The 19,508-nt window shown below is 43.6% G+C and overlaps 1 protein-coding gene across 1 annotated transcript in view; it reads right to left on the reverse strand.

The window, feature by feature from the left end:
• The window catches only part of AVEN (apoptosis and caspase activation inhibitor), a 144,708-nt gene that overhangs the window by 4,456 nt on the left and 120,744 nt on the right, over window positions 1-19,508 (reverse strand). The window contains exons 3-4 of the mRNA XM_065403295.1: window positions 14,262-14,332; window positions 2,584-2,679 (exon numbers count right to left, since the gene is read on the reverse strand). Of these exons, the coding sequence (XP_065259367.1) occupies window positions 2,584-2,679; window positions 14,262-14,332 (167 nt within the window). The remainder of the gene's footprint in view (window positions 1-2,583; window positions 2,680-14,261; window positions 14,333-19,508) is intronic.

Here is a 19,508-nt window from a genome sequence, read left to right on the forward strand (position 1 = left end):
CACGGGAATCAACCTGAAATTAGTGGAATTGCTTGGGTGTCACTGAGGGGAGAATTTGGCCCAGTAATTAGCCAACTGTCTCTGACTTAGGTCTTCCCTCCAAAGTACCACATGCTGAATCATTCTCTGATGTGACACTGTCTGGTGAATGAGGGATTTTTGGTAATATGTGCATGACCAATATATGTGACTCAGTTTACCCACTGACTTTGTATTCCTACCCACTGTGTATATAGCGGTGAAACTGCTTGCCCAGAACAGGGGCTTAGAGAGAGTCTGTCCGGATGCACCAGTCAAGCACTGAATGGATATATGAATGAAAGACCCAAAGACTGGAACATTAACTTCTAATGATTGGTACCCCAGGATGGGCTGAATGCAGTGGAAGCAGCATGGGAACAAAAACAAAGTCTGAGAGTGTTTTAAGGGTGCTGCCTGAGACACAGGAAATGTCTACCCTGCAGCTGGGAGTGAGCATCCCAGCTCGCACAGACACACTAGTGTTACCGGGGCTCGAGCTAGTGCTCTAAAAATAGCAGTGTGGATGCTGCGGCTCCGGTGGCAGCTGAGGCTCTCTGAGCTGGGTATGGGCTCAGGTGGCTAGTCCGAGTCACTGCCAGAGCTTCAACATCCACACTGCTATTTTTAGTGTGCTAGCTCGAACCCTGCCAGCATGAGTCTGTCTACCCAGGCTGGGAAGCTTGCTCCCAGCTGCAGCGTAGACATGCCCACTCAGGGCTGAGGAAATCGCAGACTCAGGCCTGGTCTACACTGGGGGGGGGGGGCGGTGGATCGATCGAAGATACGCAACTTCAGCTACGAGAATAGCGTAGCTGAAGTCGACGTATCTTAGATCGACTTAGAATCACTCTCTTCGCGTCCTCACGGCGCGGGATCGACGCCCGCCGCTCCCCCGTCGACTCCGCTTCCGCCTCTCGCCGTGGAGGAGTTCCGGAGTGGACGGCAGAGCGATCAGGGATCGCTCCCCGATAGAGCGATACACTACCCGAACCGGTGGGTAGTGTAGACGTACCCTCAGAGACTGACAGAGGGACGGAGAGCCAAGAGGGGTCCCAGGACAGCATTGCACGTTAGTGCAGTTGCTTCTGCCAATATGGACTCTGACTTAAGCTTGACTTTTCCAGGTTAACCTAAGAGTTCTCAGATGCTGTATATTCCAGTTAACTAAGAAATACTATCTCATTCTGAAAAGGCTATGCTGTGTCACTGCAAATATGTACTGGGGTTCATTGCTTCCCAAATGGTGAGGAATCTTTAAACAGGAGTCTGAACTCAGTGAGACTGGCAGAGGAGAGCACACCGGGAAAAACAGGACTGCTGAAGCCAGAAAGCGCAGTCTCATTGGAGAGCTGTGGAGCTCACCTTTGGACAGGCCAATAACAGGGGTACTTAACGAGAGACTGTACAGACTGGGGCATAAAACACACCCTGTAAATCACCCCAGCATGTAGACATGGTTTTGACAAGTTTATATTTTATTTTTCAAAAGTTAACACAGCGATATTAAGTAGAAAATTTGCAAAACAGTGCAAAGAGTGAACCAAGAAATACCCACTCTTTACCTAATCACTTATAGGCAGTTTCTTTGCTCCTTTGGAGCTTCTTGGAGATTGTGCTATCACAAGTTATATCACAGCATAGCCCAATGGCAAAAGAAAGATAAAGATTAATTTAAATATTACAATACGCACTGAATGACCCTATTTATCTGCACATACACATTGTAGGAGGAATCGAATACATTTACAGCACAGATTGTCTCTTATTTTGTTTGAAAAAGAAAATAAATAAGTTTATTTAACTAATAAATTTATCCCCTTGGAATAATGAATACTGGGAAAAGAAATGAATTCTAGGCTTGGCATTTTGGTTGCAAGAACAGAACTTTACTTGATAAAGAACTATATATGCAGATTCCTTTATATACTCTACATCTGCAGACATACCTTTCAGCTCCAGTAAGAAAGAAGTTAGCTATGTAATTGTCTGAACAACCCCACAGAAAAGAAAATCTTTCCTATTAGAGTCAGACATCTTTCCCTTTCTAGAGCAGATTGATTTTGTTGTTGTCATTTTTTCTTCAGCTGCTGATAAACTGCTCTCCAAATGTGACCTCATGACAGCCGTTTTTAACTCAAGACTCTCATTAGTTCTCTTCCCTCTATGTGAATGATATTTTGTTTTCCATAGCCTGAAGAAAGCATTTTGCTGAAATGCTGTTACCTAATTTTCTATACCCTGAATATAAGTAACCTTTTCTTCAGCTGTTTGATTGGCAGTTCACATTCTGACAACTGACTCAAATTTGTTTCATAAAAATTGGATAACACTTATATTATGCCATATCAGATCAGGAAGTTAATTTTTTAAAAAGATTACATATCAAATTAGTTTCATTTAAAAAAAAAAAAACATTAAGGATAGTGAAAACAGAAACAAGTACTGCAACTGTGTAGTTACCCTGTGCCAAACATCAAAGAACCTGGACCATATTTTTCTTGAAATCCTATTTACCGGACTATTTAAATCTTTCTGTAATTTTATGCGCAACCAGAGCATTACCTGCACCATTTCAGCAGCCACATTCAACCTGAGATGCAGAGGAAGCTCCTGAAGGGCCTGGACCAATGACTGGCAATCCACGTAAAGCGCAGATAGCTGAAATACAATTAAACAAACAGAAAACTTGCATAAAGAAAATTAAACTAACAATGATTTCAATGTGTTATATTCCAAAACGCCACACACGAAAGGTAGCTATATAGCAATACAAACCTAAATCTATAATACACCTGCAATAATTTCAAGAGTTGTAGGGATTAATTCATAGATTTAGAACTGTGTATGTACAGTGTAGCTGGGAAAAATGACAACTAGATTTATAAAATACCTGCAAAGCAAAAGAATCATTTAGGGTGGTTTAAAAGGCAATAACTAACTAGGAGTAAGAAAACGAGATTTTAAAGATGGTAAGTTTAGGATGCCTACTTGGCAATGCAATGAAGATATACAAAAGGAAACAATCCTGTACTAGCAGCAGAATGCTCTAAGCGTATGTGTCACTGCATCTGGGAGCAAGCCTGCCAGATCGGGTCCACAGATTTGTGGTCATGGGACTCATGCTAGTGTGCTAAAAATAGTTCTGTAGATGGTACTTTGACATTGTGGCTCAGGTTGAAGCTTGGGCTCTGAAGCAAAGGCATTGGAAATAGGAGGCCCAGGGGAGTCATGGCGGCCTCCACTTTTAAAAGTGGGAGGACCATGCCGGCCCACTTTTTAACATGAGCATAGTTTGGGTGGGCTGGAAGGTTGCATTGCCCTCCCTCCCACAACTTCAAGCTTTGGGCAGGTGCGGAGCGGCAGGGGGGAGCTAATAAGGTGATTAGTTCCCCTGCCACGAAGTGCAGCCCCTGCTGGTGGCGCCCTTCGGTGGGGGCAGGGGAGGGCTGAGGTGGGCCTTAGGCCTCCCCGTGCCACAAGGCCCAGTCCTTCAGGGGCCCTGCCCCTGCTCCTCCTCTTCATCCCGAGGCCCTGCCCCCTGGCCAGGCTGAAAGCCAAAGCCAGACCATGATAAGAGCCACCCAGGCCGCCCAGGCCACTGTAGGGAGCCACGGATCCTCCACCTGCCCTGGCTGGTGTGCCCCAGGGGGTGGGGACACAGGCTAGAGTCTGCTCTGGGCATCCGGGCACCCCACCCAGGGCAAGTGGGAAGAGGAGCAAGAGGAGGAGCCAGGGAGTGGGGCCTCAGAGAGAGCTGTGGCCTTGGGGCGAGTAAGGGGTGGGGCCATGGGAAGGGACAGGGTCTCAGGGAGACGAGGAGGGGCAGGGCCACAGAAAGGGATGGGGCCTCGTGCCCCCCCATTTCTACCAAGGTTCCGGCACTCCTGCTCTGAAGCCCACCTCTCCTCCAAGCTTCAGAGCCCAAGCCGCAACATCTACACTGCTATTTTTAGCATGCTAGCACGAATCCCGCTAACCAAAGCCTGTGGAACCAGGCTGGGAGGTTTACTTCCTGATGCAATGTAGATATACCGTTAAGAGTCTACTCAGCTATGTAACACAGTCCTCGTTTTACAAATGAAAAAATGGAGGTACAGGGTAAGTAACTTGCCTGAGGTTTTGTAGTAAGACAATGGCAGATCCAGAATTAGAAATCGGGAGTTTCTGGCTCCTAGTACTGTGCTCACACTACATTTCTTTCTTCTTTGTATAGATAAAATTAAATAAACCAGACAAAAATATATAGAAGAGTACAGAGAAACTTGATACAACTATATAGACACACAAACACCTCCTTGTGCTTTGCTGTCATGGATACTATAAATGTAAAATCTCATCATGCTTAAAGGTTGCCAACCCTCCAGGATTGTCCTGTAGTGTCCAGGAATTAAAGATTATGTCATGTGATGAAACCTCCAGGAATATGTCCAACCAAAACTGGCAACCCTATCCTGCATGTGTCCAGTCTTATAACTAAACAGAATTATTATCTACAATGTGTTTACAGCTTAAGTTATTTATTTTCAGGCAATTTACGAGCCACTTTTTCAGAGGAAAAATTGTTTGGGTTTTGTTTTTGTTTGTTAAATAGCTTTTCCTGAATTATATTAAAAAGGCGTCTGCAATCCTTCCTGCAGATGTGCTCCCAGCAAACAGAGGACCTTTAAGGTCTATTGACTCTTCCATACATTATTTTTAAAAATACAGATGTGGTCAATGTCAAGAAATTTCTGTGTACATTTCATTAAAAAAACGGGTCTCACAGGCTTCAGTGGGTTTTATCATCAGTTTTTACCTAAAACGTAAGCCCAAAATCTGTGGTCCGTGGCATGGCTATGCAACTTTCTACTGTGTATGAGCTCCAGAAGGTCATATGTAAATGGCTGTTTGGTGAGCTGACACATCCAAAGGAAACGCAAAATTGCTGCTCCCCTTGTTCAATAAAGTTACCCCATCCCATGCATCACAACTCACTATTCTGATTGCTATTGTCTCTGAGAGATGCCCAGACAAAAGTGATAGAACTCCGAAATGAAGTTCAACCAGGGAGAAGGCCAGTACTGATTTGCATCAGAGGTAAAATATTACCCCAAAAACAAAGGATGTTGAGCTTGTGATAAATGAGATTGTGCATATTATTTTTGAATGGAGTTTTCGCTAATGAATCAATGGCCTTATCCAAAAAAGATTTCAGATAGATAAATGCTCCATGTAATGTTGAACTTCTCACCTGAAACAATAGCTTAAACTCTGTGTAAACATCAAAATTTGAAAACCATTATCCTATCTCTAGAAATTTAAGCTAAGGTCACTTGCCATCACCACAATTATATTTAATGGGAAAATATGCTTGAGAATTGAATATTCAAAATACCTAATGTTCAAAAGTCTATGACAAAAGGTGTTTGATCCATATGCATGTGTAGAACAGGCAATCTCAAGTGATTAAAAGCATTGTCAGAATTTTACTGAAACCTGGATAAAGTTTATCCCTGAGTTGATTACTTGGGATTCCATGTCTCTAGGACATATAAGGACTTTAAAAACCAATGTTGCAAAAATGTTTCCGGAAGACTGACATTCTTCTAACAGCTGCTACCATACAAAAACAAACTTCAAGATATTATGCAGAACAGTTTTTGAAAACCAAAATATCTACATTTCAACCTAATGTGCAAACACATTAAAAGACACTACAAGACAAACAAATGCTTAGGTAGAAAGTTACTTGAAAACACACCACATTACCTTCCTCTTACAAAATGCTTTGTTCTGTAATGCACTTGGTGGGTTTTATAGTCAATTGTAATGCTTTTGTGACCTTTAATTTTATTTTATTTCAAGCCTTATTTCTCACTTCCTTTTATTTAAAACTAATGACAACAGAGGATCCTGATCTGTATCTCTGTTTATGGATTTTAACCAATCATAACTAAAGCAATAAAAGAGTGTCTGGATGCAATAGTATTAACAGCTCCTCAAATATCTAAATCCTGATGTCCGATTTCCAGTACTGGGAGTAAGAAAAGTCCTATTGTGCATCATACCTCATTGGTGACAATAATTATTCTTCTTCAACATTAAGTGATCATTCAAAATGCATTAGTGCTCATCACTAAGAAAATTCTTTAGCACACAAAGCCTCAAAAGATCTTTGATCTCAATAAAGTATTAAGTAATCTGCTGGACAACATTGCTATTACACAGCAATGAACTAGCACTTCAAAAAACCTGGCACTCTTGTCAAATACTAAAGGGGAGACTGGAGTCTGCACACAGAGCATGGATGAGGATAATAAGGGAAAATTTGACATTTAAATAACTCCAGGAGTTGATAAAATTGTAAAGTAAAAATTAACTTTTTTTTAAAAAAAACTGCTAAATGTAAACAATGCTTTTCAAAGAACTGGAGTGTGAGAGGGAAGAGAAAGTGAATGAAATGGAGAAGGATTAAGAGAGAAGGGAGGAAGGGTAAAGGAAAAGATGATGATGGTGGTACAGAGAAGCAAAATAGCATAAAAGGAAGGATTTAAAATTTTCAAAGGAATATTTTACTATAGATGATGCTCTATCAAGAAACTAAAAGGGGATCAAAGGAGCAATTCACCATAGAATACAAAGGCCATGAAACAGCAAAAATATTGGTTGTTCAAGAAAGGAAGAAACAGCAATGATATTTGCTGCTGAAATTACCATTATCACAGGCAAGAATGAAAAAGATGCAAATTATTTCATTACTAACCCGTGATTTTAAAATGGCACATTAAAAGAGATGGCAACTATCAAATACATCACCTCCATTTTGTCCACATTTGGACAAAATCCACTGAGTTTTCTACAATTGATAATTACAATGAAATGAGAGGTCACACACGTTAATTTCACTGTTGCATTTCGTTCTACCATTTTCAGACCTGATGTGTAGCTTTTCCTTTCTACAACTACCAGGCAACAGCACCAACCATTTTATAGCAATTTTTGTGCCTTTTCTCACTTATTCTGTCCTCTTGTGACTGTTTCTTTCCAATTTATAATTCTATAGCCATTCCTTGTAAATACTGTACAGACAGACAGATCTGATGAGGAGCTGGGATTAGGGTCGCCAGGCGTCCAGTTTTTGACCAGAACACCTGGTCGAAAAGGGATCCTGGTGGCTCTGGTCAGCACCACTGACTGGGCAGTTAAAAGTCAGGTCGGCGGCTCAGCAGGGCTAAAGCAGGCTCCCTGCCTGCCCTGGCTCCCGGAAGTGGCGGCAGGTCCCCTCTCTGGCTCCTAGGCACGGGGGGAGGGGGGGGAAGAGTGGGAGGGGCTAAGGCTTCTGCGAGCTGCCCCAGCCCCAAGTGACAGCTCCACAGCTCCCACTGGCCGGGAACCACAGCCAATGGGAGCTGCAAGGGCGGCGCCTGTGGACGGGGCAGTGTACGGAGCCCCCTAGGGGCTGGACATGCCAGCCGTTTCCAGCAGCTGCCTGAGGTAAGCACTGTCTGAAACCTGCACCCCAACCCCCTCCCCCAGCCCAGAGCCCCCTCCCGCACTCTGAAACTCTCATGTCTGGCCCCATCCCTGAGCCCCCTCCTGCACCCCAAACTCCTCATCCCCAGAGCCCGCACCCCCAGCTGGAGCCCTCACCCCTCCTGCACCCCAACCCCCTGTCCCAGCCTGGTGAAAATGAGCAAGTGAGTGAGGGTGGGAGAGAGCAAGCAATGGAGGGACGGGGGATGGAGTGAGCTGGGGCGGGGCCTTGAGGGAGGGGCAGGGTGTTTGGTTTTCTGCAATCAGAAAGTTGGCAACCCTAGCTGGGATACATGTAGAGAACTAGTAAAAGCTGAGCAAACAGTCCAAGACAAGAAACTAAGGGGGTGAAGTGTGTGAGGGCTGATATTGGATGAGACACCCAGGGAGGAAGACTGGAACCGAGAGCCTGTCTGATAGATATCGGTGGGCAGAAGACTGGAGAAAAGGGAATGGGGTGGGGGGAATAAACAGATCTGATGAGGAAATGGGAGGGAAGGGACAGGGACTATGACTGGGGGAAGGGGGAGAAGACTGGAACTGGGACAAGAAGTCCGAGGAGTGGAGTCTGGGACTGGCTAGGTGAAGAGATAGGATTGAAATGAGGAGTCTGGAGTAGGGAATAACTGAGACAAGGACAGATTTGGGGGGAACAGGGCAGAAGGGTTCTGGCTTGGTAGGAACAAGACAGAAGAGTCAGTGCCCAATAGAACTCCTGGTCCAGAGCCTAGAATGGAACCCAATATTCCTGAGTCTCATCATTCTTCTATCAGCAAATATTTGTGAAACCCACTGGCAAAGTATGTGTCTCCCCCTCTTCTAGAACTGATCTATATAGAGGATGACAACCCACTATTGCTATCAGTTACTCCATTAGCTCAAGAGATCTAATGGTAGAGGCCTGTGTGGTGGATTTAACAACCCTGATGATGACCCATGTGGGTGTCAACATGATACCACATGATAGAACTGAAAGTATGGGGATTTTACTCACAAAAATACATTAAAAGAACGTTAAGGTTGCAAAGTTGAACACTCACAAAAGTTAGGAAAAGCCAGAATTAAGGTTGCCTGTGCAACCTTATTTTGGTCTTCTTGTCTGTTTTTAATAATTTTTTAACCATTTTTCCCCACAGGTCCCCTGCCTCATTCAGTGCACAGATGGATGGTGTTTGGGGATGAATCAAGATTGTGTAGTGAAGGAAGCTGTTGTCTGTAGAATCCCTACCTACTTTGTGGTAGAAGTTGGAAGGTGTATACTATTTGTACGACTGGGACAGGTGAGTCTAGGCCTGCCCAAACTAAAAGCCCACCCCCTCAACTAAGGAAGAGGAAGCACTAAGCCCAGGCTACACTTGAATACTTGGGACAACCAAGGAGAAAATAAGGTCCAAGATGGGCCTGAACCCCCCTTTGGCCTTCGGGATAAGGAAATTACGGGAGTAGTACTCCTTGCCTTTGAACTCCTCCGGTACTGCTTCCACCGCTCCTAGGCCCAGGAGCCACCCCACCTCCTGCTCAAGCAGAGCCTTGTGTGAGGGGTGTGACGTTATGAGTATAATATAATATCTCATTGAAAGGTGACAGGACCAGAAAGAGTTAATTAACTCACAGACTGACCTGACCCATGGCTGAACTGTAGAGACTGGTTAGGAAGATATGTAAATTAATAGAGCTTTGAAATGTAAGTCTGCATTGTTAGAGATAGAAGGGTAGATGTTTGCTCAGGTCTTGTGATGTAAGCAAACAAGATCAAAAAAGGAATATTAACATTTATGATGATACTTGAGTGGAATAGTATTATTGTCTATATGTCTCTTTGAAGGTTGTGGTAACCTGTATCTGAACGGTTTAATGGATAAATTATCCTGTGCTAATTGCCATGATGTTTAGAAGAAGGAAAGTTGAGCCTATTGTTTTCTCAGGCCAAAAGGCTGCTGGAAATGTATAAAAACCTTGGGACACGATCCTTCTGCATCTCAGATCTGCTTTGGGTTTCAAGAGGGGGAACCTTAAGCCACAAGGATTGAGATCCCCAGTCATTGACTGGAGCCACCCTGAATATGGACATTGGACTATTACCTATGGACTATATCTAAAAGGACTTTTGGCAACTACAAGCTCACCTCTGCTATGTATCTGAACCTCAGGAATTGAATTCAAGTCTGTATGTATATTGATCTTTTAACCAACACACTCTCTCTTTTCTTTTTTAATAAATTTTAGTTTAGTTAATAAGAATTGGCTATAAGCATGTATTTTGGGTAAGATCTAAGTTATAATTGGATCTGGGTGTGTGGCTGATCCTTTGGGATTGGAAGAACTTTTCTTTTATATGATGAGATAAGATTTTCAGTAATCATCATCATATCTGACAGGTGTGTCTGGACGGAGGCCTGAGGCTGGGCACTTTAAGGGAACTGCGTTGTTTGGACTTCTGAGTAACCAGTGAGGTACTATAGAAGCTGTTTTGTGCTGGCTTGGTAAATCTAAGTATTGGAATAACCACCAGCTTCTGGGGTTTGTCTGCCCCGTTTTGTTTGCAGTTCACCCTAATTGAGTGACCTCAGCTGGCTCCCACGGGCAGCACCGTCACAAGGGGTCCCCTAGGAGGGATGGGGATGGGGGGTGGTTGGGCAGGGAGGAAGTAAACTGGAGGGTGTAGCCCCAGGAGATGGTGTTGAGGACCCATCGGTCCGAGGTCAGCCACAACCACTCCGGGAGGAAAGCACAGAACCGATTGGAGAAAGGAAGCTTTACTGAGTGATTATTGGATCCCGGATGAGAACTGGCAGGGCGCCCCCGGGTGTCCCATCAAAACCGCCTTTTCCCCGCTTGCTTGCCCTTGGAGGACCCAGGCCGGGGGGGCAGGCTGAGACTGCCTCTGTGGGCGCCTCTTATAGTCCCGCAACTTCTTATAAGCGGTCTCGTATTTTGAATGGGTGGCCTGAGCGGGAGTCTGCTGCGGCTTGAACTTAGGTTTAGCCGGAGCTGGAACATAGAGACACAGAGTCTGGAGAGTCATGCAGGAGTCTTTCAGGCCTTGCAGCTTTGTAGCCATTTGTTCTGCAAACAGGGCTTTGCCGTCAAACGGGAGGTCCTGCAGGGAGTTCTGCGCCTCACTGAACAGCCCAGAGAGCAGAAGCCATGATGCCCTTCTCATGGACACTGCAGAGGCCATGGACCACGTGGCCGTGTCCGCTGCATCCGAAGCTGCCTGCAGGGTTGCCCTGGCAGCCGCTGTGCCCTCCTCCACCAGTGCTTTGAACTCCTTCCTGTCGCGCTCCTGGAGGGAGTCCTCGAACTTGGGCAGGGAGCCCCACAGACTGAACTCATACCGGCCCAGAAGACCCCAGTGGTTCGCCACCCGTAACTGGAAGCTTGAGGACGAATAAAATTTTCTTCCAAATGAGTCCCGCCTCCTTGAATCTTTATTTTTCAGGATAGGGGCTGGTTGGCCCTGCCGTTCCCTGTGGTTGACCGACTCGACCACCAGGGAGTTAGGAGCAGGGTGGGTGCACAAGTATGAGGGTACAAAATACTTGCGTTCCGCTCTCTTAGAGATGGGGGCCAATGAGGCCAGGGTTTGCCACAGGGCATTTGAAATTTTTGCCACCCCTTTGTGGAGAGGCAAGGCCGCCCTGCCCAGTGCCAAAGAAGACAGTACATTAAACAGGGAGTCTGAGGGCTCCTCCATCTCCTCTGCTTGGAGGTGGAGGCTTGATGCTACCCTTTTTAAGGGTTCTTGGTGGGCCCCAAAGGCCGTAATCGCCTCATCTGGGGACGGTGAGGAGGCTGGCGTGGTACTTTGTGTGTCCATCGGCACCAGAGGTTCCACCACCTGGTCGGTCTCTGGGCACGGCACCGAGGATGTATATCCCACCGACTCCTTCTTGGAGGTCTGGAGAGGGAGGCCGAATGGGAACGTTGTCGACATTCATGCCGTGATCGGCTGCAATAGCCCCTCTGAGACAAGGACCTTTGGCGTCGTCTGCATCAGTTCCATCGGTGTTTGCTCCTCAAGGCAGAGCGGTGCCAAGAGTCTTGGTCAGACGGAACCCAACCAGACAGCCTGGTGGGTGTCGAGGGCAATTCACGTGGACTTTGCCCTGAACAGTCCCTCGACCGAGACTGATACCGAGCCAGGGGTGACTGCGGAGATCCCAGCGGCGGCTTGCCTCTGGAGCGCGGGGCTGATATCGGCAGTTCTCCTGGTACCAGCATGGATATAACATCCTGGGCCGCCTGCAGGGCTTCCGGTGTGGATGGCATCCGGACATCTGGGGAGGCCTGCTCCGAATGGGCTGGGCTACTCCACTTGACTTGAGTCGGAGGCCTAGAGTCCGGTGGGGATCGAGGACTGCCCAACAGGGGTCTAGCCTCTGTCCCGAGTTTACTCCGGTGCTGCAGTGAAGAAGGCCTCTTCCTAGCCTTCTTTGCATGCCCCATGGACGGGGAGCGGTACTGACTAGTCGATGGCACCGAAGGGTCGCCACGGACTGACACCGTGGTGCCCAGTGCCGACTCAGAGCGGCGTACCGAAGCCGGGGTCAGCGCCGACTCCATCAGAATAGCCCGGCACCTAATGTTCCTTTCTCTCTTGGTCCGAGGCTTAAACGACTTGCAAATCTTGCAGCAATCGCTGAGATGGGTTTCCCCCAAACAGCATAACCAGTCCACGTGCGGATCACTCACTAGCATAGATCACCTACAAGTGTTGCGTGACTTAAAACCCGGGGTACGGGGCATGCCCCAGCCCGGGCGCTCTAGCTAAACTAAACAACTAACTAACTACAGGTACCATACACTGAATGAACAAGCAGTTTTGGGGACGAGCTACAGCAAAGATGGAGCAGAGCAGTTCCGAAGCACCTTCACTGGCGGCAAGAAGGAACTGAGAGTGGGGGGAGCGCGCAGCGCCCCTTATACCGCGCTATGGAGGCACCACTCCAGGGGTTGCTAGGGCGCTCCCCTATGGGTACTGCTAGGGGAAAAACTTCCGGCACTGGTGCACATGGCGAGCACGCACACCTATTGTGGAATACACATGAGCAATCACTCGAAGAAGAAATAAAATTTATCTTTGTAAAGCATCTCACTACTATAGCAATGGAAAAGCCCATGAGAAAATTAGAAATTTTGCATTCAGAACATGGTTCGAATAGTACACAGTAAATAAGGCCTAAAATCATATGTTGCATAAAGAGTATGAAACAAAATATTCATAGATTCCAAGGCCAGAAGGGAACATTGTGATCATCTAGTCTGACCTCTTCTATAACACAGACCACAGAACTCCCCCAAAATATTTCGTAGTACATATTTTTTAGAACAACATCCAACCTTAAGTTAAAAGTTGCCAGTGATGGAGAATCCACCACAATCCTTGATAAGATGTTTCAATGAATAATTACCCTCAATGTTAGAAATGTACACCTTATACTGCATAGCTGCTCATTCAACAGCACCATCCTGTGCACTGAATGAGGGAGGGGTTCTTGTGGTCATGTAATTAAAGACTGTAGATATGCATTATGATACAAGAGTGCCAAATTAAGGTTGCACACAAATTTAATTCTGGCATCTCCCTAACTTTTGAATGCTTACCTTTGCAAACTTAGTGTTCCTTTAACATCGTTTGTGTCTGTGCACATAATTATTATAAATATCCTAAGAAATAACTAGCAAATGTTTAAAATTCAACTCCATATTTGTGACTCCGAAAAGATTCAAGGACAGTTCCCCAACTATCGTAAGGAAAACACAAAATCTCCGAGTCTAAGAATCCCATCTTGCTGGTTGGGCAGGTCATGTGCAGAGCCGCAGAAATCAAGGGATGTGTCGAGCTGCAGAAATCAAACTAACATTTAAGAATTCTCATTTCTGCACCCTCGGTACCTCAACTTAGAATGAACAGATTTTGAAATAAAATCCACCAGTTTCCCATCCTTGAGTACTCTAGATCCAGAACAGCTGTTCCCTAGTTATTTTCCACAACAGCACATGGACTCCATGTATCGATAACCTGAGAAACTAACTTCTCTTATGTTCAATTTGGAGTTCGAAGTCACAATCAGATGATGTTTGTTGGTAGAGTGAACAGGGGAAAACTACAACACAAACTGAACAACATAAGAAGTTGAAATCACCATGCTAAACCTCTCCTCTCTTGAGTAAGCCTGAAACATGGAAATGGAACGTTAATACTTGTCTGAAGAGACTGCAAAGACAGTATTAGAATGTGGCCAGAGTGATCTAAGTGGACGGATTTTAATCTTGCAGTTCATTTTTTCTTTTTGCAACCTTTATCACCAAAATAACCCAAACAACCAAATCATGCTGCTGCTTTGACTGCCCCTCAGTAGAAGCAGAGAAAAAACATAACAGGGTGCAGCAAGAGAGAAAAACATACCAAAAGGCATACAGAATAATCAGTGTTGCTGCCAGAATAAAAATCCATCAACAACAACAATCCATCAACAATTGATGTTGCTCTAACAACAATACATGCTGTCTGCACTGGGGGACTAAGTGTGCATTACTACTGTACTTAGCTTGCAACAAAGTTTTTAACCATGCTACTCAAAATACATAATAAAAATGAAGCTGTATTTGTGGGGTTTATCTTAATGAGAAGATATGAAGTAAAAGCATTGGAATCCAGTTTGGAATGACAGAAACATTTTACATTTACAAAAATCCTCTGAATAATAATTCTTCTGTGTTACCTGTTTAGGGCCTACGCTTCCTGTGCCCCATTCTTTTTCTTCAGCAAATCGGAACTGTGTAAAAGAATCTCCTGTAGAAGGGAAGTAAAATGCTTTGTTTAAAATTAAAGTTGCAACAGGCATCCCCCAAAACTCCCACACAATAAAAGTAAACTCATTAAGTCCAGATGAATAAAAACCTGCAATGTCTACATATATACATTAATTTTTTTATATCACTTTCATTCAGGCCCCTTTAAGAAAGCACAGCTAAGCTAAGACCTACAATGTGCTAAAATTTGCTCTGGTCTGCAAAAGAGTTACAAAAGACCGATATAAATATTTGAATCTGCACACAGATAAGTCAGTAGATGATATCCTTTAGCTTAACAATGAAATAGAGCTTTAGGAGAAACTTTTCAATGCCAGAGTATGGCAGGAAAGAGAAAATAAGTCTTCATGCTATATAATAGTAACTCCTAAATCCTCAAAATTTAGAAAGCAAATAAGAACCCCAAACTTAATTTTAAAAAATTGCACAATTTTAAAGCAAATCTCATGATTTTTTGAATGCTTGTGATTGGCAATGTTCAATTAAGCCGCTTGTGAAAGTTGATTTTCTGCTGAAAAAGGAAATAATTAAACCAAGAGGTTCTCTCTCTTTCATATTATGACAATTGTGATGATGACATCAATAAGGCCAACCAACAACTCTGTGACACCACCTACTACAAAGAACTTGAAGAAGACCCCACACCACAATTCACCCACAAATTTAAGGCTATCATCAAATCCTTCCCCAAACAACACCAAGAGAAACTCCACAACCTCATGCCCAAGGAACCCATCCCAAGAACCTCCCACATGCTTCCAGAGATGCACAAACAAGGGAACCCTGGCAGACCGATCATATCTGATCACAGCACTCTTACTGAATGTCTGGACTCATAGAAACCATCCTCAAACTACTCACCACACAAAGGGCCAGTTTCCTCCATGACACAACAGACTTCCTCCAGAAATTCCACAACTTTAACAACGTCCCTTAGAACACCATCCTTGCCACTATCAATGTCACTTCCCCTACATACCAAAATCCCTCACAATGATGGTATTGTTGCCTGCCTCAAATTTCTACAAGAGAATGGACAACACTCGGATATCCACCCCAAACACATCACCAAACTCATCCATTTTATCCTCACCCATAATAACTTTACATTCAACAACAAATACTTTGTCCAAACAATGGGAACAACCATGGGTACTAGGATGGCTCCCCAATATGCCAACCTCTTTATAGGCCACCTCAAGGAAGAAATTCTGGACAAATGTACCACAAAACCAATGACGTACCTGAGATACATCAATGATATTTTCATCGTCTGGACAGATGACCTAAACTCCCTCATAGACTTCTACCACAACGTCAACAACCACTACCATTCCAACCAACTCCCTCTAGAATTCTCCCATTCGGGAATCAACTTCCTGGACACCATGATCAGCTTTAATGATGGAACCCTACAGGCAACTATATTCAAGAACCCACGGATCAACACACTTATCTTCACAGATCCAGTAACTACCCCAAAAACACCAATAAATCTATCATCTATAGCTAGCCATTCAGATACTATAGAATATGCTCTGAGGAGAAAGTCAGGGATACACGCCTCAACATACTTTAAACCACCTTCACCAAACAAGGGCATTCCACCAGACAAGTAGATCGCATCATGGAACAAGCATCCCAAATACCACGAGAAAACCTGCTTCAAATCGGGGGAGGGGGGGGAGGACAACCCTCTGACAGCACATTCCTAGTTGTCACCAACCACTCCACAATAGAACCCATGAAGGGTACTGTTAAACAATTACAACCCATATTTGATAGGGACCACATCCTGAAAGAAATCTTTCCCAAACCCACTCTTCTGGCCTTCAAACAATCCCCAAACCTCACCACGCTCATCATCAGAAGTAAGATTCCCACAGGCCAGCCACCAATGTGATGACGCTGCCATAGCAACAGGTCTAAAACCTGCAGACATATTGCCACTACTACAATGATCAATGCTCCCCACAGCACACATTTCAAGATCCATATGTCCTACACATGCCTATCACAACATGTGGTGTACCTTATCTAGTGTACTAAGCGCCCCAATAACAACTACGTATGTGAAAAGAGATGATCAGTATGTTTTAAAATAAACTCTCACAGAAAAATAATACAAGACAAAAATGCCATATCACCCATAGGCAAACACTTTTCACAAAAGCATCACTCCACATCAAACCTCTCAGTCCTCATTGTCAAAGGAAACTTGCACAACACCTTCAAAAGATGAGCCTGGGAGCTTAAATTCATAATTTTGTTAGACACTAAAAATCATGGACTCAATAAAGACACTGGATTTATGGTTACGACAATTCATAACCCACTAACCATCCTTTTTCCTACAACTGCAGCAGTATTAGCTGCCCAGGTCATCTTGAATGGTCTCTTACAAAATATTAACTTCTGATGCAAAACAATCTGTTCCACCTTGTATTTAGCTGTGACATACTGAGGGCTGGTCTATACTGAAAAGTTTTATCAGGATGGCCATGTCTCTCAGGGGTGTGAAAAATCCACATCCCTGAGAGACACAATTAAGCCAACCTAACCCTCAGTGTAGACAGTGCTAGGTTGACGGAAGAATTCTTCTGTCAACCTAGCCACCCCTTCTCAGGGAGGTGGATTATCTACAGTGATGAGAGAACCTTTCTTGTCACTGTAGTAAGTGTCCAGACTGAAGCGCTACAGTGGCACAGCTGCAGCTGAGCTACTCTAGCATTTTAAGCATAGACGTAGCCTGAGTACCTTTCCCAGCCCTGAAGAGCTCTATGTAAGCTCAATAGCTTGTCTCTTTCATCAAAGGAAGTTAGTCCAATAAAAGCCACCTTGTATCTCTATGACACCATAACCATTCATAACTGGTCCTCCTCAGAAACACCGAAGATCCTTTGCATCATTTCCCATGATTCATCACAAGGAAGCAAGAGCTTCCACAGCTCTTCAAAGAAGTTACAACAGTGGCACCAGGATATATATGGGGTGCCTTACACTTCTGAGAATGGTTGGTTGCAAAGCAGCTGAACAAATCCACTACAGTAGGAAACTCCTCTGGGATCCGGAGCTGACTTGTGAGTCCCCACTCCCAAACAACTGTTGCCAATTGTTTCTGGGGGTCACAGAGACCCACAGGTTGAGAATTGCTGAATTAAACTATAGATGAAACACACCCTTTAACTGGGCTTTTTAAATACAGTGACAAAGCATGCCTTTCAGATGGAAAAGCAATAACTACAATTCACAGAAGCACATTTAATGCAAATTAGGTTAATGAGAATGTTGGTCTACCCAATTATCTTTTCAAAAATTCCTTTAGCCTGAAAATAACTTCCTTTTACACTATGAATACTAATAAAACATCATACAATGACTCTGAGCTCCTTTCAAATACAAAAGCGAATTTATGATAGATTACAATTCTTACAGAGTACTATTTATATTTCAAAACAACAGTTTACAAATATACTTAAACATATTTAATTGAATATGAAACATTAACTTTGTCATCTTTTACAATAAGTTTTAAAAGTAATTATTGCACAAACTGCAGTTTTAAAATGAAATGACAGGACCTCTAAAACACAGCAGATTTTTCTATCACTAAAAATGCCATTTATTCAATTAAATGAGATGATTTAAACAGAATGCATGTTTTATACCCAAATTAAACTGCACAGTATTAGCCTGCTGATTTTTTCATATGAATAACACACTAATTTGCAACGTCTAACAGAAAATTATTGTCAATATTCTTTGAAATGTTTTTAAAATGTCAAATAATAATACATAATGCCTAAAGTTCAAAAGGTGAATCTCTAAACTGGAGGAAAGAACTGACAAATGTTTTTAACAATGATTTGATGCTCAATATCGTATACCATTTGTTTTTTGTCTGAAATATTTCATATACTGCTTCATTAAAAACAAGAAGATAAAAGGTTACAGATATTTGTATAAGTATATGTGCAAATTGAATAGTATCTTTAGCGCTTCATGTATCCGAATACATTTATATTATAAAAAATATCCACAGTACAATGTAATCCCGATAGAACTATGACATGACTGTGCCCAAAGGTATTATAAGGGTAACAAGCGAAAGGTAAAATGAACTTCCTTGCCCATAATTTTATCTTCTCCAAAGTGAGTACCCACTGCTCCATCAGTCCCCTACTGGGTTCTCCTTCTTTAATCACTCATATATTGGAAATGGAATTCAAGGTTCCCACTTTGATTTTTTTTTTTTTAAATCAAGTTGCTTGTCTGCTGGTACTCTAGAGGAAATACAATAACTTTCAGACCGCAGACATACTGCCAAAGCTGATGAGAGAGAACTAAGCCATATTAGAAAAATTAATATTGAAATTTAAAGGATCTCCAGCAGGAACTGAAGACCCTCTTGATTGGTGGAACTAGAAAAATGCCCCCTATTTACTATACTGTTCAAAGCTGACTATGAGTAATTTGCTGTGTCAGGCTAGAGTATTGCTGAGGACAGACCTGTCCAAGAACCAGGTAATCTGAGCTTCCTCTTAGAAGCCCCCTCTGAATTCTTTGGACCTTTGGTAACTGAGGATGTAAGCAGAGATTACACTGGTCATAATTTCTCATAAGACAAAGGAGGAAGATTCAAAGCCCCTTTTTAGTGAGTTCTTACTCTTCTGGCTCACAAAATCTCTGAGTGCCTCTGCTCAATCCACTGGGATCAGAATTTTCCTTTGTTGTAGACTGAGGAGAATTTGACTGATTGGGGTAGCTTCTAAGCCAACCAACTGCTAGTGGACCTCTTCCTCTATAGACTGGACTATTCAGAGTCCACAACCTTTTCCTAAGATTCTGATAACAGAACAATCCATTTGCTCTTCTTATTCCACTTCACTTTAAGAAGGGCTTAAAGTTGGAGGGAACTGGATGAAAGGGTCTGTTATTTTTAAGGTGGAATAAATCAAGTCTAGCAGCCTCTTAACTTTTTCTTGTAGGCATTGGCAACCCGAATCACTGAACTTATCTGACGCTGATCAGGAGAGCTCATTTTCCATGAATGGCTTAAGTGACCACTTGCGAAACTGACCAACTCTCCCAAAAATGAAGATCACTGAAGTCTCTTTTTCCTAGTGGTTTTTCCCTTTTGGAGGTCAGATTTTGGC

Source organism: Emys orbicularis, chromosome 4 (genome assembly GCF_028017835.1).
Source record: "Emys orbicularis isolate rEmyOrb1 chromosome 4, rEmyOrb1.hap1, whole genome shotgun sequence".
In the NCBI taxonomy this organism is placed as follows: Eukaryota; Metazoa; Chordata; order Testudines; family Emydidae; genus Emys; species Emys orbicularis.